Here is a 23984-nt window from a genome sequence, read left to right as displayed (position 1 = left end):
CCAAAGGGGGCAGAAATACTGCTTCCCCATTTAACCTGCATGTTCTGATGAGCGTACAAGTAAGAGAGAATCCTCACGATGTATTGAGGAACTCCCCATCTCTTCAGTTTATCAAAAGGTTTTCTGTGGTTCACTCGATCAAAAGCCTTAGAGGCATCAATGAAACACATGAGGACAGATGAATTTTTAGCCCTATACAAACTGACTATTTCCTTGAGTGCATATATGCACATGTCAGTGTCGTGCTTTGGTTTGAAGCCAAACAGATTAAACAGAGAAGAGATGAACACACTAATTCTGTCAAACAAGATTCTTTCTAACACCTTAGATAAAATACTGGCAAGTATCGGCCTATAATTATCCAAACAGCTCACTTTTGCAGCTTTGTCCTTCATAACTGGTACCAGTAAAATACACAGCATTAAGTCTGATAATATGCCATGAATCATAAACCCAGTGAAACAGAGTGCTAGAAGAGGAGCTAGCCTTAAACTAGCATGTTTTAAATGTTCTGCAGTGATGTGATCCAAATCAGAAGCTTTGTTATCAGATAACCTATGAATGGCTTCATATACTTCATGTGTCCTTACACTTATTGTGTCATTACTCATGTCAAAATTGTCCTCGTATGGTTCACTTTTTATACAGTTAAACAACGCACTGTAATGCTGTCTCCATAATGCTGCAATGTTATCTGCCCCCCGAAACACCTTCAACAGTTGATGGTAGAGATGGTTTACAGTTATTGAGAGCTTTCACCTCTTTCCAAAAATCTGTCATATAATTACACAGCATTTTCCTGGACAAAGAATCTGCCAGCAGCTTTTCTTTGTGCAGGATGTCAGCAGTTTCACAAGCTATCATGGTTGATGTCCATCCCCTATACACTGACACTATACTGTTTATACTGTCTTTACAATTGACAGCAACCTGCAGTTTATCAAGCGTCACTGAGCAGTGCTTATCTTTAAATCTGACCTGTCTTTTCCCTCTCCTGTCCTGTCTTTCTACAACTTTCTGGATCTCTGAATGAATTAAACTCGCACTCTTTTCTCTCTCCATGAAATACAGCAGCTTTACCTTTAGCTAGCAACACACTGTGTAACAGAATCTTCTTCTGTATCTCCAGCTAGATTCTTAAGTACCACAACCAAAACTTGCGGACACCTGAACTCCTTCCAGCCCACTTTAACTCCCGAGTATAAACGCTAGAGAGCAGTGGTGTCAAACTTAATTTACATTGATCTTAAGTGGGTGGGCAGGACCAGTGAAAGGTGGAGTTGCAACTAACCAAATACCCTTTAAACATCATTTCAAGAGATTAAGAACAGTTTTCTCTTGTTCCTCTTCTTTTTAGTGAAGGCCTCAGTTGTAATTTCTGTCTTGCAATTGTTATCTGTTGTTGCATTAAGATTGTTTAGAGTTAACTCAAAACATGTGTGTTATCATCACATGCACTCATACTTGACTACTGAACCTAGAGTGAGGTGTACTTACTCAAGAGCGGGTTACATTTCGCCTGTCCATAATAATTCAAATGAAAAATTATTACCAAAATATACACTAGTCAAATCAAAATATGGGTAAAGTAGTAGAAAATTGACAAACTAACCTTTGTTAGATTAACCCTTGATAAAGTTTTCCCAAATATGGTAAATTCAATTCAATTCTATTTATAGAGATTAAGAGATAAGATAAGATAGAACTTTATTAATCCCTCGGGTGGGTTCCTCTGGGAAATTCGGTTTCCAAAAGCACTGCACCGACAGAAGTTACAGTTACAGAATGTTATATATATATATATATATATATACACACACACACACACACACATATATATAAATACAGAGACAAATATAAATAAAATATACGAAGGGGATAAATAGAATAAATAGGAATAAAAAAAATATATATACAGCGCCAAATCACAACAAAAGTCGCCTCAAGGCGCTTTATATTGTTCAGTATGTCCTATAATAATAGATACAGAGAAAAACCCAACAATCATATGACCCCCTATGAGCAAGCACTTTGGCAACAGTGGGAAGGAAAAACTCCCTTTTAACAGGAAGAAACCTCCGGCAGAACCAGGCTCAGGGAGGGGCGGGGCCATCTGCTGGGACCGGAGAAGGAAGACAGGATAAAGAGAGACAGAGGTTAATAACAGATATGATTCAATGCAGAGAGGTCTGTTAATACATAGTGAGTGAGAAAGGTGACTGGAAAGGAAAAACTCAATGCATCATGGGAATCCCCGGCAGCCTACGTCTATTGCAGCATGACTAAGGGAGGATTCAGGGTCACCTGATCCAGCCCTAACTATATGCTTTAGCAAAAAGGAAAGTTTGAAGCCTAATCTTGAAAGTAGAGATAGTGTCTGTCTCCCGAATCCAAACTGGAAGCTGGTTCCACAGAAGAGGGGCCTGAAAACTGAAGGCTCAACAGGAAGGAACAACAAGTAAGCCTGCAGTGTGAGAGCGAAGTGCTCTAATAGGGTGATATGGTACTACAAGGTCATTAAGATAAGATGGGGCCTGATTATTTAAGACCTTGTATGTGAGGAGCAGGATTTTGAATTCAATTCTGGATTTAACAGGAAGCCAATGAAGGGAAGCCAAAACAGGAGAAATATGCTCTCTCTTTCTAGTCCCTGTCAGGACTCTTGCTGCAGCATTTTGGATTAGCTGAAGGCTTTTCAGAAAGTTTTTAGGACATCCTGATAATAATGAAAAACAGTAGTCCAGCCTGGAAGTAAAAAATGTGTGAACTAGTTTGGACTGGTTCTTGTATAGCGCTTTTTTACTCTCCCGGAGTACTCAAAGTGCTCTATACAACACGCCACATTCACCCCATACACACCCATTCACACAAGCACTGTTTTATGGTGAGTGCTTTCTAACTATCATTCATCCGCATTCATACTCCAATGGATGCATCAGAGAGCAAGTTGGGGTTAGTATCTTGCCCAAGGATATTTGGCATGCAAACAGGGGTAGCCAGGGATAGAACCGCCAACCAACCAGCAGCTGACCTGCTCTACCTCCTGAGCTACAGCTACCCCAAAGATGTTTCCTGCCACTTTTTATTACAATGATTTGGATTTAAGGAGTCTCCTTCTTTATAATTTTGATTTGAATATCAAAGGTGAAATATTATCCTGGATAACCTGTTAGTCTAGACAGCTTTGTCTTTTTGTATATTGCATGTCAGGCATCAGCAGAACTGTTGACTGAAAAAATGTAAAAGCAGAACTTCAGAACCTGAAGCACCGGTCAGGAGGGGAAGGATTAGATTTTATTTCAGCTTTGAGAATTAAACTTCTCATGTATTTCTTCCTTTACACAAGCTGACCCCAGAATATGACCTCAGCACCACCCAGTGACAACAGACAAATAATCGTATATACCCACTCTTCATGCTGAATAGACTTTTATTTTAATATTGTAGCGTAAACGCGTTGCTGATTTTGGCATAATAACTAGTTACCGTGCTCGTTACCACAATAATAATGTAGTTACTGTAACGCGTTCGTTAATAACGCGTTAGTCCCTACACTGCCTACAGCGTAGGAAGGAGTGCTACTGCAGGTCATTCTTACCAGCAGCTGTTGCTGGCATGAATGGTTGTTTATGTATATAGGACCACTTTGTGTCTTCCTTCTATATTTCATATTCCTCTTGCTATAAGAGCTGTGTAACACCCAAATTTCTCATTAGTAGGATAATAAAGGTTTTCTATGCTATTCTATTCTATTGTAACTGAATCTCTCAGGCCTGAATGTGAAAAAAAGGAAGAAAACAACAACAAAAAAACGGGACAGTCTGGGCAATGAGCTGCGAGAGCTTTTTCTGGTAGAGTCATGCTGACAGATTTCAAATTATTAAGTATGTAACTTCCTTACACTGACAGAAAAGGGAGTGTTACTGGTCTGACCCATCAAATGAGTTTGACGCCACTGATCTATACTTCCCGTTTCCACAAAAAGCGAGGAAATGGGTCACATTCAAAGGTGTGAGATGTGTTATAATATTTACATATTAAATTGTATTTATATTTGTATTTATATTTACATTATTTGCTGCTTTATATACATATTGCTATATGACCATGTTTAACAGCAGACACGAGTTATCAAAGTTACTGTTATTAATTGGTAATCAAAAACAAATTTCTATATTGTAACAGAGTTCAAATTAATTTTATTGGAAACACACGAGGCCATATTAGCTTCAAAGATTAGAAAAGGCGGGGTGTCCAAGACTGAACCCATCTAGGGCAAAGGCCGTTAGGCCAATTATATTAATACTAATTCTACACCTTATACTACAACTGCTACACCACTAATAATGATAATATTAGCAATGGGATGCCTGATGTGAAGTAACACTTAAATAAAACCACTTAAAAAAAAACTATCAAATCCACTTTTTATTAAATGTAATATTCTTAAATTTAAGAATTTGGCTAAACTCAGAACTGCACAATCAATGTACAAAGCAGAAAAAAAATCTTTGCCTCACAATATTCAGAACTTGTTCCAAATAAGGCCAAATACTAATAACCCAAGAGGAATCTTTATGTTCAGCAAGCCAGTGGTAAGGACAAATGTAAAATATCACAGACTTAGTGTGTGGAACACCTGTACAGATGAAGTTAATGATCATCAATACAAAAATTTGCACGAATATTTAAAAACAATAAATTGCAAGAATATAAGAAATTTTCCTCTCAGGGATTGAGCTGTCTCATTGTATTCTATTGAAGACTTGTCCTCATTTTGATGTATCGACTATATTATGTCAAATTCTGAATACTGACTTGTAAATAATGGAATTTGAAATAAGGGGGCAGGAACAGAAAAAGTGTATACTTCATCCTACTCTTTTTTGAGGATAAACATTTCGTAGACAGTTTTCTCTTCTTATTTGAGTTATATTTACATGTTCAAAATATATTATTCTAATTATCTTACAGCAATATATGTGTAATAAAATAAATAACACAACATTTACGCACAAGGAACAGTTTGTTTAAAAAAGTACACATGGCTTAAACCCCTCCAAAAACCACAGAGATAGGCATTCACAAAATTTAAATCTTTACACATTAGAATAATAATTTTTTATTCAGAGTTTCAAAAATCTACAATATTATAGCTGTAATATTAGCATTTATTCAGAGAGACGAAGTAAATCTCTAACATAAATACAGCCAAACAGCCTACCTTTGCATGTTGCTCAGTCCCTGTTAAAATGATTTTATGCGAAATGAGAATTCGGAGCCCACCTGATGTGACAAAAAGGCAAATGAGTAACCCTGAAGAGGTTTATAGGAAGTTGTTGACATGTAAATTATTTTTTGAATAAAAAAGAGGAAGCATAAGCTGACATAAACCTAAAAATACATATATATCTTCTTCTGATAGGTTTGTAGCTTGAACCCATCCGCTGGAACGTTGAAGACAATATAATTACACTGCTAAGCAAGACACAAATAGGTAAAGTTCTTCATGTTACTCGTGCACGGGAGAGACCGGACAGAGCGCCGTCCCTTCGCTTGACCCCAGTTGCTCTTGTCCGTCCTCCCATACACTGTCCTTTTATTGAGGTTACATGAATATGCATAGGTTCATTAACATACGACGTCTACATACAAACAAAGAGTACCTTGCCTGTGTGTGTGTGTGTGTGTGTGTGTGTGTGTGTGTGTGTGTGTGTGTGTGTGTGTTGCTGATCAAAGGGTCAAACATTTCTAAGCATAAATAACAATCAACAATACAAACTCTAACATCTTCCACTGGGTGTACAGCAAATACAGGCTAACATTAAACTACTGAAAAATATTACACTGAGTTCTAGACACTGTTCTGTTCACACATTAAGCACTAAGTTATCCTTTTATAAACTAGTTTATCCTGAATTTTAAAGAAATTTGTCATTAGAGGCTAAATTGTGGTATGTCACTGCTATGACCAACAGATAGAAGGGGCTTGAGCACTTTTCTCTGGGATGCGCCAAGTGCCCTTTTCTTGAGGCATTTTTTTTATGTGTGTTTTTTTAAGGAGTCCTGCCTGTGCCTGCCTATCTCATTTAACTATTAATCACAATGTTTTGGTTCTGTGTCATTTTTCCATCATTATTTAATTTTGGATTAGGTGTAAGAGTTGTTAAGTGTGGATAATTAAATAATAGATTGACGCAATAGCAAATTGTGCCTTGTTCTTAGATGGATAGCAAGTGGAGAATGATAGATAGAAGGAGAAAGAGATGCAAAGAGTGAGTCACAGGTAGAGCCTAGTTTATGTCTCACAGTTTTTTTAATCTGTTGCCTAATCTGTTTCCAAGTGCTGACATCAATCTTTGCATTTTATTGTTATCTCATAACACTTTAACCCTTTAAGACCTACTATAGAACCAAGGCCGCCAGAGCTTACTTTATATCTTTACATGCTGTAGTGCCATTTTTGGGAGCATTTCAAGTTGCTACACAGCAATACAACTGTTATAGCCCATATTTTAATAATATGTATGCATTAAGTCCATAGTAACGACATAAATTGCAAAAAAGTGCAATAAACTACAAAAGAATTGAAAATCGTTTTTGTTTGATGCATGATGCAAATTTGCAAAGAAAACAGCATGTGCATGAAAATAAACTATTTTAAGCAGTGCAATTTGAGTTCTAAGCATCCCAGCAACTATTCAGAAAAGCATAAAGTCAAACATCACTTATAAAAACACCAGTATGGACTTTTAAGGCCTACAAGTAAAAAACTACATTTCTGCGAAAATGACATCACTTCCGGTTTCGGGCAGGTAATGGCGGACATGCGATCGTTGGCGCTGATGTGTTTCAATGTGGGAAGTGTTACGAACAGCTGATCGGATCAGCAAAGCGTGTTTCTTGAATATTATGTTTTTGTTGCTGCAAGCGCTTTTTATGCAATATTCGCAAAGCTATATGTGGAAGGAAACCGTGACCTAGGACAAGCTGATGGCATAAGATGTAAGTACAACTCCTCCGGTTTCATATGCAAAAAAAATATTGTGCTAGCTTACGTGGTTCCGGTTCTAGAGGGATTTAAAAATAGTTACGCAAAACGGAGCGTGCCCACTCCGACCGGCTTTAAGGGGTTAATAAGCTGCCATCTCTTCCATGGACTTTTCAATGTCCACAGTTTCAGATCAACACAGCCCTGCACTCCAGCACTATCAGCAGCAGGAGCAGCAACAGTGTACCCTATCAGTAGTGCATGGTACAGAAATATTCATTCATTCATAAATATTAGAATAAATAGTTAAATATAGAGATATACTGTAGTTATAAATATACATATAAATGTAAAAGAACAAATATGTTTCCAAATATATGTCATGGTGTAAAAAAGTGACAGGGTGCGTAAAGATGTGATCATGATGTTCATGAAGTGGTTCGAACTTTGCCGCGAGATATGACAGCGATATAAACCCCTCAGACTTCATTCAAAATGTGGGTTTTTGATGGAGAGTTGCGGTTAGTGAGAGTTTGGAGGTTTATGAGAGTGAGGAGAGAAAGTCAGGAGAGAATGGAGCCAGCTAAGAAGAGGAGGATGTCCTCCCCTGTGTGGGAACATTTTGATCTTATATCTCCCAAAAAGGTATGTAAATTTCTACAGAAGATGTATTTTCATAATACTGATGGTGCAATACAATTCATGTTAAGCTGTCTTTACTTTTGTACAAGGTGAAGTGTTTGCTATGTGCCAGGGAGCTGGGATATAACAACAACACCTCATCCATGCTTAGGCACTACAGAGCTTTGCATGAGAATAAGGGGAACACCGATTGTTGAGCAAGACCAGGTGAGCCATCAAATGCCATGATAATATAGCATGCAGTAATGTTACTAAATGATATAACAATATTATACAACTGTAATAAGTTACGTGTATGACATTTATATTTGTGCTTTGTCTTTATTGTCTTTCCTCAGGAGAACAATCTCAAATAGATGAAGACCTGGTTACCATGGTGATTGAGGACTCCCAGCCATTTAGCATTGTGGAGGACAAAGGATTTAAAAGATTTGTTAAATCATTAAATCCTAGCTATGTTCTCCCCACTAAAAAGGCCATAAAAGCAGTGAAAATTTAGTTTTTACAGAATAAAATGTGAACAGGCAGTGTGTAGCTGTCCATACCTCAACGTTACAAAAGCACAACCACTGTCCACACCCCAACCACACCTCACCTCACAGTAAATGATCATTTCCATTTTAAGCATTTCCAAATAATCATTTTCCATACTGCCAGTATAAATATACAAAGTAGACTGCCATCGCTACAATATACATGTTTTACACACTCCTTTTGTTGTTGACATTTACAGGCTGTGTGCAAAAGGTCACACTTCAAATTCTTGCCAACTAATATTTTTACGTCCAGTAGGTGTCCTGCTAGAGCAAATGAAGCTTCAAGAAGCTTGGCGCTGGGGTGAACCAATTGGATGAAAAGCTTCAGTGCTTCATGAAGCTTCATCTGCCCATCACTACGTAACACTACCTACTAATTGGAAGGTTGGTGGTTCGATCCCTGGCTCCTCCAGTCTGCATGCCAAGTATCCTTGGGCAAGATATTAACCCCAAGTTGCTCTCCAATGCATCCATCAGAGTATGAATGTGTGTGTCAATGTGGTCTCTATGTTTAGAGAAAGTGCTTTTGAGAATGGGTGTGACTGGGTGAATTTGGCAAGTTGTATAGAGGAATTTGAGTACTCTGGGAGAGTAGGAAAGCACTATATCAGAATCAATCAGTCCTCACATAAAAGCAGTAAAACCAGCCTGCCTGACAACACACCTGAACAAGATTCAAATCAATTAACAAAAAGTGGAGGCAGAGGTGCACTGTAAAAAAACAAACTGTAGATTTTACGGTAAAACGCTGGCAGCTGTGGTTGCCAGAAATCTACCGTAAAATTACGGGTGGAACATTTTCTTCTTTAACGGTAAGAAGGTATTGTTATTGTTTATTTTACGGTTAAAAATAGTGCTAGGGTCAATATTTTACCGTAGAAGAAAATGTTTTAACTTGAAGAACAAATGTTTTTCCCTAGAATTAACATGAAAATAACATATAAAATAAAGTTTGTGCCAGAAAACACAACATTCTTTCCCTGTAAAATTAACTATCTAAATATAGAAAAAATACAATTTTATTCTGTAACCGTTTTTAGACTAGAGTGCTTTTAAGTCTTCTACTCTTTAAGTTTAATACACAAACCATGATTTTATTCAAATTACTAAATGTAACACAAAAATGTCCACCTTAAATTTCGAAAAAAGTATTTTATTTAACATCTTTGATGCTTTGAACATCAAACATTTATATTTTTACTCAACAAATCACAAATAGTTACTGGTTATCTCCATGACAGTAACAGTGAGGAATCACAGAATTCTTACAAGTTCTGTTCAAACTGTGCAAAACCAGTGCTGTAAGTTGAGCACACATTATACTTCACATTACCTTTTGCAGACAATTCAGACGCCATTAAGTGTGTTGGTGCTGTTCTCACTACATAAATGTCAGTACACGTAAAATCTTGACTTTTCAAATTATCCAAATACAAATATAGAGAATTAAAATTTTTTTCTATAATTGAAAGAAAGTCTGAATTGAAGAAATTACAGGAACAAGTTTACACCCACATATTTTGCACACAGAACTGAGTAGTAAAGCTGAAAATGTACATCTTAAAACTGCATCAGGTAACAAACGAAAACTTTACACTTGTTTTGAGAACGTCAACTGCAAATTTTTGGATAACTACAAAATGCCAGCAATGTACATGCAGCATACTTTTACACTATTGTAATACAAATATCTTTAAAACTGGGGAAATTAAAATCCAAGAAACAAAATCGCGGGTTTACCACATTTTCACCAGATACATTTTTCAGATATAAAACAGTGAATCAAAAGTAGAACATGTACTTTTACAAATTGTGTCTAGTAAAACTTCACATTGTTAAAAACTTCCCACTCACAATCAGAAATGTAACAATCGTTTCAAAAACATAACATCTGTAGAGTATGTAACATGGTATACCTTTATCACTTCGTCTCAAACAAGAGGGGTAGGACTAGATCCACTCATGGTCAGCAATGTCTGAGATGAGAGTGAGGACTCTGGGATTGACTGAGAACACTTTTTTCTTCTTGGATTCAACCTTGGTGCCTCTCTCAGGATTTATGGAAAAGAAACACCTTCATGAAAAAAGGGCAAGAGAGATTGAGGAAATTAACAACCTGAGGTGGGATATCAAATGGCCAAGTTTGATAAGCACAAAAATAAATCCATAATAAAAGAAATTTTACCGTTGAAGGAACTCCAGTGTTGATCGTAGTTCCACAGGGTAGTGTATGTTAAAGCAGTAGTAACTGCCAAACATTAGGCAGATAGCAGAGGTGAAGGTTGTGATGCGGTCGTTGACAATCTTCTTGTCAATGCTCAACATGAATGTCTCAGCAGCGAAGCAGGAGGAACCTGAGAATTAAAACAACAACAACAAATCAAAAACTTAAATAACAAGAGCTTTAATGTCAGTCATATATACAAATACAGAGATACTTGTTACATGGATCATAGGATGAGTTATGTTACTAGTTGAACTTACAGTATATGGTTGTGTTATCCAGTGTATTAGTGTGGAAGCAACAGAACATGAAACTAAACAAGTCAAGACTACAAGAACGTGGCAGTTACAACAGAAAAAAAAAGTTGAATTTTGCACTTTCGGCTTACCGCAAACAATGATGACGGGTGTTGGTGGCACTTTCTCCATCTGAACATCTTCTGCAAGGCTTGTCATCTCAACGCAGTGAAACAGAAGCTCTCCCTTCTCGTCAAAATGAGCCAGTAAAAGAAGCATCATCTCAATGACTTCTTGCAAGCAACCACTGGACTGCCCTCTTTCAGTCTGAAGTTTGAGAACAGCATTCAGGACTTGCTTGTGCTTTTGTGCATCAACATATTTGAGGAACTTTAACAGACGTGCACCCTTTTTGTCTACATTGGCAAGGAAGGTCTCCATCAGATTCACACCAGTCAGTTCTTGGAAATGTGCGGTCATACCAACTTCATTGAAGAGAAAGGGCCATTCCTGGCATAGTTTCTGGATGCTTGCCCCTTTGTTGATGTCTTTACGCTGCGTGTAATAGGTGCACTTGACTAGTTCTTTCACAACATCTGTACTGTAGTTATTCTTTTTAAACAGCTTCTTCATTTCTTCTTTTTTTTCAAGCTGACTCCACAGTCTCAGAGAGTGGCAAATGCTTTGGCTCCCAGCTAATACAGCCATATGTGTCTTGAACCCTTGCTTTTTGTTCAGCTGGTATTTCATCTGTGTCGTTGTCGTCATCTGATATTGCTTTGCGTTTTTTTACCTTTGGTGTGTCAGGTCGCTTGACATTTTCAACTCTTGCCTGAAGTTGCTGCAGTGACCTGCCCGTGAGCTCCGCCGGCAGCCAGCTGTGCCTGAGTGACCGAGCCCCAGGCCGAGAGGCCGGGGGCACCCCACCTCCGAAATGGCCCGAGCGAGCCCCAATAAGCGGCCGCCAAGGAGTGAGCCGGTGTGTACCCGGACGCCCACCCCCAGACACAAAGAACCACCAACGCACCGACACCTTAGGGAGTCCGCCACCGGCAGGGGAAGTGGTGGTGGGTGGAGATAGGCCCTCCAAGGTTTGGAGGCCTGAGATGTCCCCAGAGAGGTGGCGTCTGATACCCAACCTGACATATAGACACAGACATACAGGTACACACAGACACAAACATCCATTCCCACCCTCATGCTCTCATATGCACTTACACCACACTCAACCGACGTGGAGACAGACATAAAGAGACGCTGTATACACGATCACACTCCCCACGCGTACTCTACCAACCGGGTCTAGGTACCCTTGCCCCTGGAGGGGGGAACTGCACCCGGACCCAGGTGGTGTTACACTTTTCCCTGCAGTGGGGAGAGGCAGACCGCCCCGACTCCGCAGCAGCAGGGAGGCCCCACACCCCAGACCGCAGTCGGACGGCCAACTCCTCCTAGCCCCCCCGCTCCAGCAGGCCGCAGAGAACGGGGGTGAGAGAAGACTCCAAACCTCCCTCCACCCGCTCATTGTAGTGTTGATGCATGTGTGTTCTAAGGTGCAATTAAAACCCAGAAGGGCATGGAGCTACCTGCCAGAGAGCAGCAGGTAAGCGCATAGTCCCTCCTGCTAGCCCTCAATGTCTACGTAAAGAATTAAATACAGACCTGAACTTTATCCCCTGAACTTCTGACACGTCTTCTCTTTCCAGTTGTTCAGTGGCAGATCTATACGTTTCTGGGGTCCGCTGAGGTCCACACACTGCTGGATCAGCACCCTGAAATTCAGTTCGAGTTAACAGACAATATCTGCATAAGTACACTGATGAACTGAAATTTTCTGTAAAACCCCCAATACAATGAGAGCCCAGGTTGTCTCCAGCAATGCAGTAGAGCGCTCCTTTCACAACAGTTTTGTCTGCCATTGTTATCCCATTCTCCTCTAGGCAAGGCAAGGCAAGGCAAGTTTATTTGTATAGCACAATTCAACAACAAGGTGATTCAAAGTGCTTTACAGAGACATTAGAAACAAAAACAAATAAAAAGCATGATTTAAAATTGATTAAAACAAGCAAATAAACTAACTAACTAACTAATTAACAAACAAACAAACAAAACAGTATATAAAATCAAAACAGATAAAATCAGAACAGTAGATAAAATCAGTAGTTAAATGTAAGTTTTGAAATTTAAGCTTAAAAGTGTGGATTTGGTGCTTTATTCAAATGCAGCTGAGAACAGGTGAGTCTTCAACCTGGATTTAAATAAACTGAGTGTTTCAGCTGATCTGAGGCTTTCTGGGAGTTTGTTCCAGATATAAGGAGCATAAAAGCTGAATGCAGCTTCTCCGTGTCTGGTTCTGACTCTGGGAACTGATAAAAGACCGGATCCAGATGACCTGAGGGATCTGGAAGGTTCATACTGGGTCAGGAGGTTATTGATGTATTTTGGTCCTAAACCATTCAGAGCTTTATAGACCAGCATCAGAACTTTAAAGTCTATCCTCTGACGGACAGGCAGCCAGTGTAAAGACCTCAGAGCTGGACTGATGTGGTCCACTTTTTTGGTCTTAGTGAGGACTCGAGCAGCAGAGTTCTGAATGAGCTGTAGTTGTCTGACTGATTTTTTCGGTAGACCTGTAAAGATGCTGTTACAGTAATCAAGCCTACTAAAGATGAATGCATGGACTAGTTTTTCCAGGTCCTGTTGAGACATCAGATCTTTTATCCTTGATATATTCTTGAGGTGATAGTAAGCTGACTTTGTTATTGTCTTAATGTGTTTTTCTAAGTTTAGGTCTGCATCCATCACTACACCCAAATTTCTCGCCTGGTTTGTGGTTTTTAGATGTATAGATTGAAGTTCTCTGGTGACCTGTAATCGTTTTTCTTTGGCGCCAAAGACTATTACCTCAGTTTTGTTTTTGTTTAGCTGGAGAAAATTGTGGCACAACCAGTCATTGATTTCCTCAATGCATTTACCAAGAGCCTGCACAGGGCCTTGGTCTCCTGGTGACATTGTGATATATATTTGTGTGTCATCTGCATAGCTGTGATAGTTTATTTTGTTGTTCTTTATAATCTGTGCCAGTGGGAGCATGTAAATGTTAAACAGAAGGGGTCCCAAGATGGAACCTTGGGGAACTCCACATGTGATACTTGTCTGCTCAGATGTGAAGTTACCTATTGATACAAAGTATTTCCTGTTTTCTAAGTATGTTTTGAACCAGTTTAGTACAGTTCCTGAAAGACCTGTCCAGTTCTCCAGTCGTTTGAGTAATATGTTGTGGTCAACTGTATCAAATGCTGCACTGAGATCCAGTAAAACTAAGACTGACATTTTTCCACTGTCTGTATTCAGACATATGTCATTAAACACTTTGGTCAGAGCGGTTTCAGTGCTGTGGTTCTGTCTAAAACCTGACTGGAAGGCATCGTAGCAATTATTCTGTTTTAAGAAGTAATTGAGCTGTTGAGAAACTGCTTTTTCAATGATCTTACTTAAAAATGGGAGATTTGAGATCGGCCTGTAGTTGTTCATTTGTGTCTTGTCAAGATTGTCCTTTTTCAGTATAGGTTTTATTACAGCAGTTTTTAGTGATTCTGGAAACACACCTGATAATAAAGAAAAGTTGACGATCTGTAACAGGTCTGACTCTAAAGTCTTTGAGACCTTTTTGAAAAAACTTGTTGGCAGGACATCTAAACAGCAGGAGGAGGAGTTCAGTTGACCTAAGATGTCCTCCAGGTCTTTGCTGTTAATAGGTTTAAACTGTTTCATGGTATTTAAGCAGTTTTTTGGTGGACACAGTATATATCCTGGATCTGCTGTTGATGTACCAATTGCTTGTCTAATTTTTTGGATTTTTTCTGTGAAGAATTTGGCAAAGTCATTGCAGGCCATGGCCGAATGAAGTTCAGCTGCCACTGACACAGGAGGGTTTGTTAGCCTGTCAACTGTAGAAAATAAGACCCGAGCATTATGGCTGTTTTTAGTGATTATGTCAGAGAAGTAGGACCTCCTTGCACTCCTCAGTTGTAAATTATAATTGTGAAGTTTCTCTTTATAGATGTCATAATGAACCTGGAGGTTTGTTTTTCTCCATCTGCGCTCAGCTTTCCTGCACTCTCTTTTTTCATTTTTCACCAGTGTGGAGTTTCTCCATGGAGACTTTTTCCTTCCAGAGATAACCTTCACCTTAATGGGAGCAATAGTGTCCATTACTTTTAACATGTTAGCATTGAAGCTATTGACGAGCTCATTGACTGATCCTCTGGACAGGTCAGGTGTTAATGGGAAGACCTGGTTAAAAATTGCACTACTGTGTTCAGTTATACACCGTTTTGTGATCACTGTTGTTGATATATTTGTGTGGGCTGAGATTTTACTTTCAAAGAAAACACAGTAATGATCAGACAGGCCCACATCAGACACAGTAATCTTTGAAATGCTCAGGCCTTTGGAGATCAGTAGGTCAAGAGTGTGTCCTCTATTATGTGTGGCCTCTGTTACATGCTGAGTCAGCCCAAAGTTGCCCAGAGTGTTACTTAGGTCTTTAGTCCCTTTGTCCTGAGGGTTGTCCACATGGATGTTAAAATCCCCAGCAATAATTACACAGTCAAAATCAACACAGATCACAGACAACAGTTCACTGAGGTCATTAAAAAAGTCTGTGCAGTATTTGGGAGGCCTGTAAACATTAAGAAACACAACTTTGGATGGGGCCTTCAGCTGCAAAGCCACATATTCAAAAGACTGAAAACTTCCAGGAGATAGCTGCTTACATTGAAATGATTCATTAAATAAGACAGCAACCCCCCCTCCTCTCCTGCTCACCCTGGCCTCACTGATAAAACTGTAGTTAGGAGGGGTCGTCTCGATGAGAACAGCTCCACTGTTACTTTGGTCCAACCAAGTTTCAGTTAAAAACATAAAATCAAGGCTGTGCTCAGTGATTAAATCATTAATTAAAAATGTTTTCCCAGCTAAAGATCTAACGTTTAATAAAGCCAACTTAAGTGTTTTAGAGGTATTACTTGTCCCCTCGTGTTTGGGAGCAGTCTGTGGCACACAAGGTATGTTTACTATATTTAAAGATCTTTTAGAGCGCAGCTCTCTGTGTTTTGACCAGGCCACATGTCTCCTTCTGTCACCTAAAAGTACAGAGATTTTAAAACCTTCTAGTAAACAGGGTCCCAGCTTCTCCTGGGAAAAGTCACCACTGCCATAATCCTCACAGCCCGGACCCTTCACACATCACACATCAGACTGCGGAGACAGAGCATGAAGGTGGTAAGGAGGAACTAAGGGGGGCGAGGCTGGGCAATGTGACTTCGATTGCTCTGTTGAGGGTGGGGCTCGATGGCGAACCTTTGGCCGCTCTGGTGGGGGGTTTATGGGGGACAAAAAGGGATTGGGACGGGGGGTAGATCTGAGCCCAGCATTGACCCGCTCCATCATCTCCTCAGTGAATTTCAGGTGTGGGGAGGAGGGAGAAAGGGAGGGGGAGGAGGGTGATGGCCTGTCAGGGGTTTTGGGGACTGGTCCCTTGTCCTGGTCGTTGGTGTTGTTGAGAGAGTTGGAGGCAAATAGGGACCCCTCTTCTTGCCTTAGATGTCTCTCCTTTCTGAGGCTCTTCCCGGGTGGGGGCAAATGGAGCTCCTCCTCAAGGTTTCTGCTGGGCTTTGTCTGTTCTTGGAGTACTGTTTGTTCCTCTTTATGAGATAACTCCTCGTTTATCTCAGCCTTGGCACCAAGCACAGATGGATGACGTATGGAATAAAACAAGTTGGAGGTGAACAGTTTCACCCCTGATTTGTTAAAATTAAATCCATTTGCTTTAAACAGATGCCTGCGTTCCCAAAAAATATTAAAGTTGTCGATAAAATGCACTGAGTGGTCGGCACATGCTGATATAAGCCATTTATTCAGTGTAAACAACCTGCTGAATCTCTCGTCTCCTCCTCTGACCGGCAGTACAGGTCCACTGATGAATACAGCTGCATTCAGAGAGTTTACAGTATTTAATAATCCAGTAAAGTCCCGCTTCAGAACCTCCGACTGTTGTTTGGACACATCGTTTGACCCTGTATGCAGAACAATGTTTGTCACAGTTGGATATTCATCTGCAATTTGAAGAATTCTCTCCTTCAGGTTGTTGACCATATCCTTAGAAAAGCAGAGGACTTTAGTGTTCTTACCGCACATCCTTTGTACATCCTTTACGGCAGAGTCACCCACAATCAGAGTTTCAGTACCTTCAAATCAGTCAGGAGTTCTGAAAAAACATTTTCATGGCCAAATTCTTTGAAATCCTTCTCCCTACACAGTAAGACGGTGGATGTTGAGTAGAGAGAAGTACACAGCCAAAACCTTGTGCTTCTTTTTGGCAGAACCAAGTGGGTTCACTACTTCAAATGCATCCTGGTATAGAACCAGCTTGAGGCAATGTGGATTTTCCTGAAAAAATTTGTTTGACACAAACACGTTACCATCACAACAGTCGCTGAGAACATCTGGGCCCTATTTCAGGAAGCCGGTTTAGTGCAAAGTCTGACTAAGTATACCCTGAGTTAACGAAAACTCTGGGTTTTCGGTTTCACAAAGCGAGTTTAGATTAATCCTGAGTGAGTCACTATGACGACACACTCCGTGAAGCTAACCTGCTCCCTAGCAGGTTTACTTCAACTAACCCTGACGTTCTCCACCTCTTTGTCAGAAACCTGACTGTAGGAAGTGTCAGACATGGCGTGCCCCTTCCTTGAAGAGCCAGTAGATGTTGAAGCCCAAATTCTCCGCAGAGCTCTCCGCCGGGAGAGAGTGATTAGAGCGCGTTTGGACATTTTATCATTTCCTGATGATTTTCTGTGTGAACGTTACCGTTTTTCAGCACAATCTATAATTTATTTGAATAACATCCTCAGGCCTAATATTGCTCATGTGACACATCGTGGACATTCTCTCAGTTCTGTACATATTATTTGTATTGCACTTCGGTTTTTTGCAAACGGGAGCTTTCTGTATAATATTGGTGACGCTGAGCACGTTTCCAAGGCTACCGTCTGTCGGGCAGTCAGGAATGTTACAGTTGCACTGAAACGTCTCGTGTACTCGTCTGTGGTGTTCCCCGGTCATAGACCCACAAGATTTATCAAAGAGGGATTCCACAAAATTGCAGGTATCAGGATGAACAAAACTCAATTCATGATGTGGTGATACTTGAACTACTACTTAAATTTTACATTTATTTTCACGGTTCCCAGGCGTGATTGGCTGTATAGATGGCACTCACATTCCAATCATTGCTCCTTCAGTAAATGAAGGAGACTATGTGAACAGGAAGTCTTTCCACAGCATTAATGTACAGGTACATAGTTCCCTGTAGCATTTCAAACTAACAAATTATTTCATTACAGTAATGGATGCTAATTTGTGTTCTCTGCACTGTGAAGATCATATGTGATGCTGCCAACATTATCACAAATGTGGAAGCCAAGTGGCCAGGCTCTGTGAGTGGTGGTGGTGGAGGACTCCCACCTGTTTTTCGGGCCTCCGCTTTTTTTCTGTTGGCTATAACGGGTCACATTTGAGCATACAGAGTAAGCAAATATTTACTTGTAATGTGCTCAGATAATTTCAATAAGTGCTTACAGAAAGAAAATTAATGTAGCCTCTAACTGCAATTGATTTACATAGGACAAACAGACCAAGCACTATGGCTCATAATACAATTACACCTTACCTGTTTGGACTATATTTTTATATTTCATTTTTACTTGCTGCCAGGAACGTTTGGGGCCTGTTGGGTTGCACCTGCGCTCACATCACGTCACAAAATAAAATGTATAAAATAAAAAATGAAATATAATAAATAACGTGTTAAATGGGTGGAAATCCCTAGATCAATGTTTAGATTAACACTCACGCATTGACTCTGTCGGCTATGTTTTGCCATGCATGCTCCCTTTCTTTTGCAACTGAGGCTGTGTTACTTTTTTCCCGCAAAATTTGCATGTTATCGGCATATGCTGCCATCAGAATTTCGGCCTCAAGCGCTGTAACATACATTGACCGCGCCTTCTTTCCCTCCGTCTCCATGGTGACTCGCTTAATCTGTGCTCCACTAATCAGGGCTTTATGTATCCTCGTGCGCGCGCTTAACTTGGGGTTAAAGCAACTCCGCGTTGATTGAACTACTTGTTATCAGCTATTCTGAAACCGGATATTCCAAGTTGGACAGTTCGGGGTTACTCAACCCTGAGTATCGTTTTTCACTCTGAGTTTTCTAAACTGGCTTCCTGAAATAGGGCCCTGGTCTTGAAACATTATTAGGATCCACTGATACGAGACCTTGCCAAAAACTTGATTCCAGCATACCCTTCAAAGTATTTAGCAGAGGAACATAATAGGCAAATCTCTCCATCCTGTTCTCGTCCCTGCCCAAAAACACTTTTCTGGGTTCAACATACTTGAACACATCTTTAAAGCACTGAACTCTTGAATAAGCAGTTCTCATGGGCCCTGTGTGACAAGCTGAGAACAAGTCAGATTGTTTTACTGTGTCACAGATTTTTATAATGTCTTCATCTGAAACTGACATACCTTTTAGAAGTGACCTTAGTCTATTCAGTGTATACATCTGTCCCAATTCATGTATATTTTGTATTTCTTCAACAATGGTTTGAATGGTAGATGCTGGCAGAAGATGTTGTCCCTGTAGTTTAATGTAAAACATACATACATTTCTGAGATACAGGTCACTGAAATTAGACCCATCCATTCCAGGGTCTTCTATATCTGATACACTGGCACCTTCCTGTATGGTGGCACTTGTAGATGGACTCTCTGACTGAGTATCTTTGTTTAAACCACAAATCACATTTTCCAAACGTTTGTGTTTTCTAGACATATGGGAGGTAAATGTAGATTTTACAGAGAACACACTTTGGCATCCTCTCACTGGACAAGTTACATGCCGTCCCTCTTCTATGTGTTCCTTTAAGTGAGCAATCAAAGCTTTAGTTCCCTCACATTGGCGTTCACAAAGTGAGACAGTGCAATTCAAACCCATTAAGGTAGCATTCTGAGAAACAGTTGCAGTACCAGTGTGGTGGCGGTAGAAGTGAGACTTTAAAGCAGCATATCCAGAAAACACCTGCTTACAACTTACTTCAACACATTTAAAAATACACCGGGGTTCATTACGATGCAGTCTGCAATGCAAAACATAAGCTTTCACGGACTGAACCGATTCTCCACATATGCTGCAAAAATACATAGTCAATATGACACAGCTGCGAGGCTAGCTAACTTAAAGCTTCAGCCGGATGTTAAACAAGGCGGGAAAATCCAGGCCGCATTTAGACAAAGCATTCAAATATAGCTATACTAATTAGACGGTTTCCATTAATACACCCGTCTCCAAAACACGTCTCAAAACGCGCACTGCTGGTTTTGCAAGGCTCTTTTCAGCCTGATGTAGCTAACACTAATGCTAGAAATTAGCTAAAGCTAACGTAAATTTATCATTTGCGCCTTCACTGCCTGCAACACAATGCTGTCGATAAATAAACCAAGTTGTAGTGATGGCCCGCTTGAAGCTGACGCTCCGGAGCGTGTGTCGAAAAAACAACACACTGGTTCAGAAGCACTGTGTCGAGGCTTGCTTCGTTTGGCAAAAGTCACGTGACCAGTGACGTCCGAAGCTTCATTACGCACGTAACTGCTTCGGTACCTGATTCAAACGGATATAAGGAAGTGAATCATCCACGGGATTCCTGGAGTGTGTTGATGGTGACAGAGAGCGAAGAGGTGATCATTCCACTGACAGATATGGAGCCAGCGAGGAAGAGAGGACATTCTGGCGTGTGGGAATATTTTGAGTTGATTTTGCTCAATTCATTTTATCTGCCGAAGTGAAAAACTTGAAATGTCCAAAATCATGTTTTCATAATGTAAATATCATTACAGCATATGACTTTAGGAACACTTCCATGTGAATTAAAGCTAATGAAGACTACAACAATGTATTTGACACTATACGTACATTACATTGCTACAGTTTAGAAAATCATTTTGTTTATTGTTTTTAGGTGATAGTCTGCAGGACCCAGGAATACCTGCATATCTACCAGCTTGCAGTGTGGTTCCTGCACTCCACAGCCTCTTCTGTTCCATGCAAGTGGATTTTCTCCAGGGCAGGAGAAACTATTTCTAAGAAAAGAAACAGACTCAGCCAGCGCACAGTAACACTAATCCTCTTTTTAAATGTAAATAACAAAAGGGCTACCTGACATAGAGCATGTTTTTACTTTGCAAGTTCTTGATTAGGGGTGGGTTTTGATTATCGCCTTTCTGATTACAATCCATGCTAAATTGAATAAAGTGATATTGATTCATTAAAATCCCGTGTCGATTTGTAAATTAACGTTATTATGCCTGAAACGCCAGCATCTCAGGTTAAACCTCACAACATGTCGTCAAACACCATGCAGCTAAAACAGTAACTGGGAGCAGGTTTACGGATTCTGCATACAAACGTGAACACAGAGCGCGGACCCGACGCGTCAGAGTCAGATTTTGGTGCGTCGTCGGGTCCGCGCTGTGTTTGCCTCTTTTTTTTCCCGCTGGCTTCTGCAGCTGCAGGTTTCATAACTCTCTGTTTACATCTCTAATTAAGTCTCACATGTGTCAGCTTTCTTTTAATAGATACGAAATTATGGATATATACTGTTAAATGATCAGAATTGTAATATTTCTGACTGAGGCAAAACTTTCCAGATTCCAATCAAATTGAATCGGATCCTGTATCGAATCAAAAATGATTCTACAAATCAGTGACGATGCAGCCGTACTCAGCTCCCTAAGCATTTTCCCTTTCCAGTTCACAATCAATCCCACCCCTAGGTCAAAAATATGTATAGGACAATTGGCCTCATCTAATATTTTGTATGAACCTGTCCAGCTGTCCAGTGATTAAACGACAAGTAGATGGAGGCAGGACTTCACAGCAGGGGCATACTCCATAATGTGCTGTGCATTCTCATATGTATATTATATATATTGCTCACTTATTGTATTTACCAACATCAAGGAGTTATGAGCAAAGAAAGGCCACACCATAGTGCATGTTTAAATAGGGAAAGTTTATTGATCAAAATGTATTACGCAGATACGCATTACATTTTTTTCAGCCCCCCAATCGAGAAAACAAAACCAATTACATGTTCAAAGCAACGGAACGGTGGCCCAATATCAGAGAGAACTCCACTCTTGAGTGAGCAGTGATAATTGAGCAGTCCGTTTTATTTTGCAGATTCAAGCTGCTCTTCAAAATTTTCACCACCAGATGTCACCGGAGAGGACTGTGTTGAAAAGCTTCGAGTAATGAACCGTTTTTCAATACAAGCTTCAGTGCTTCGGAAAGCTTCATTTGGCCATCACTACCAAGTTGGATTATTTTCTTACCGTAGTAACTGAAGATGAGCTGTGGCAGACGTTAAATTTAAAAAATGAGAAACAAGTCCACGAAAATGAAGATAGCGTGCTGCCGTAGTCCAAAGCAAAACTTGTGTGGAGCTGTACAGACGTTATCTGCGGTGGAGCCTGATGCAGTGCGCTGATTGGCCGGTTTGAAATCAGGCACCTTGATGTGAAACGTTGCTCTAAACATCAGGGGAAAACGCCTAGTTTTGGGAGGAGGTGCTTTTAAAATCTTTTTTCTTCATATGATAATTAACTATGAATAAATAGAACAGACAACAGATTATTGTTTTAACACTTTTGGGATTATATGAATTCACTCAATAATATAGTATGTCTATCATTAGCTGTAGGTCTCTCAAGTTGTTGTTAGCTTTTACATTTTAAACTCATGGTTTATTGAGTTCAACAGAATGTAGATTTAACAGCTACATCCCATATTCTTTACAAAAACTACATCCAAAAATCGCCCTAATACATTTCTAGTACAAAGATCTTGGGACATATGAATATGCTGTATTAAATGTGCAATGAATCAAGAATGGATTTAATGTAAAGTGCTTTGGGCTTCTTGAAAACCGCTATCTAATCCATTATTATTATTATGTGAAATTAATGCAAAAATCACAAAGTCATATTACAGCATGTATCCATTACTAGCACAACCATGCTTACATTCAGCAATTAAAACCTGTATTTTTTTCAATAAATAAATGTAAAAAAAAATTGTGTTTGCCTGTTCTAAAGTTTATTGGAATCTTCTGTTAAAAAAACTATGAAAGAGTGATTTACAGTAGGTTTATGTATTTTTTTCAGAGAAAAAATGTACATATTACGGTTTTTCTACATTTCTTTATTTACGGCAATTTCACATCAAATCAACAGTTTTAAACTGTTTTATAGTTAACAGGTTTTTCCTGTCGTATTTTTACTGTCTTTCACTGTTAAATATACGGATCTTTTTTACAGTGTGATCCATCCCAGCTTCAAAATGTCCTCTTAACAGCAGTGTTGCAGCTCACTGAAATTTTTAATGACCAACACGTAGGACTAAAATGATGTCCTTTATGTTATCTAAAATGTACAAAATCTTCAATTTTACTTATTAACATTTTCTGGTCATTTCTAAATCAATTTTTATCTATCCATTTTCTTATTCAGCTTGGGGCTGTAGGGGTACTGGAACTTATTTTTCATGGGACAAGAGAAAGGGAACATAAAAATACAAAATGCTATCATAACTTTATACAACTTTTATTTTATGTACATTTTATTGTAAGTTACTCTTTTGCAGTATTTTCTTCTCACACCACTTTGTGAATCTATATACAGTAGGTATTTCATATTTAATCAACAAATTCAATTTCAATTCAATTTTATTTATATAGCGCCAAATCACAACAACAGTCGCCTCAAGGTGCTTTATATTGTACAGTAGATCCTACAATAATACATACAGAGGAAAAGCCAACAATTATATGACCCCCAATGAGAAAGCACTTTGGCGACAGTGGGAAGGAAAAACTCCCTTTTAAAAGGAAGAAACCTCCGGCAGAACCAGGCTCAGGGAGGGGCGGGGCCATCTGCTGGGACCGGTTGGGGTGAGAGAAGGAAGACAGGATAGAAGACATGCTGTGTGTAGTGAAGTAGATTTTGGGGTAGGATTTTACGTGATGTCCGCAAATGCAGCACTAACATCAACGCCTTCCCAGCTGATAATTAGCAGCCTTATAAGAAACAGCTGCGCTTCACTATCACATGGAGGCATTTGGCAGTCTTTTCCCATCCAAGGTGGCTGAGAGCGTTAGGCAGCTAAGCACTGCAGATCTCCTGAAGAAAGCTGCTCATTAGTATTGCCCTTTAGTAGTGATGGCCAAATG

The 23984-nt window shown here is 39.7% G+C and overlaps 1 protein-coding gene across 2 annotated transcripts; it reads right to left on the bottom strand.

Moving 5' to 3' along the window:
• Positions 1–9485: 9485 nt before the first annotated feature.
• LOC143420385 (uncharacterized) lies at positions 9486–22211 on the bottom strand. 2 transcript variants are annotated; one of them, XM_076888501.1, is made up of 4 exons: positions 22090–22211; positions 10782–12401; positions 10355–10523; positions 9486–10243 (listed from the first exon to the last, which is right to left on the bottom strand). In XM_076888501.1, the coding sequence occupies exons 2-4, from the start codon at positions 11395–11397 to the stop codon at positions 10120–10122; spliced, it is 909 nt and encodes a 302-aa protein (XP_076744616.1). In that variant the 5' UTR covers positions 11398–12401; positions 22090–22211; the 3' UTR covers positions 9486–10119. The 2 variants fall into 2 exon arrangements, with proteins under 2 accessions (XP_076744616.1, XP_076744651.1); XM_076888536.1 differs by lacking the exon at positions 22090–22211 and having other exon boundaries at positions 10782–12704.
• Between the last annotated feature and the right edge of the window lie 1773 nt (positions 22212–23984).

Source organism: Maylandia zebra, linkage group LG1, assembly GCF_041146795.1.
Source record: "Maylandia zebra isolate NMK-2024a linkage group LG1, Mzebra_GT3a, whole genome shotgun sequence".
NCBI lineage: Eukaryota > Metazoa > Chordata > Actinopteri > Cichliformes > Cichlidae > Maylandia > Maylandia zebra.
Note: the sequence above shows the minus strand (reverse complement) of the source record. Positions and strands in the feature narration are given on the sequence as shown.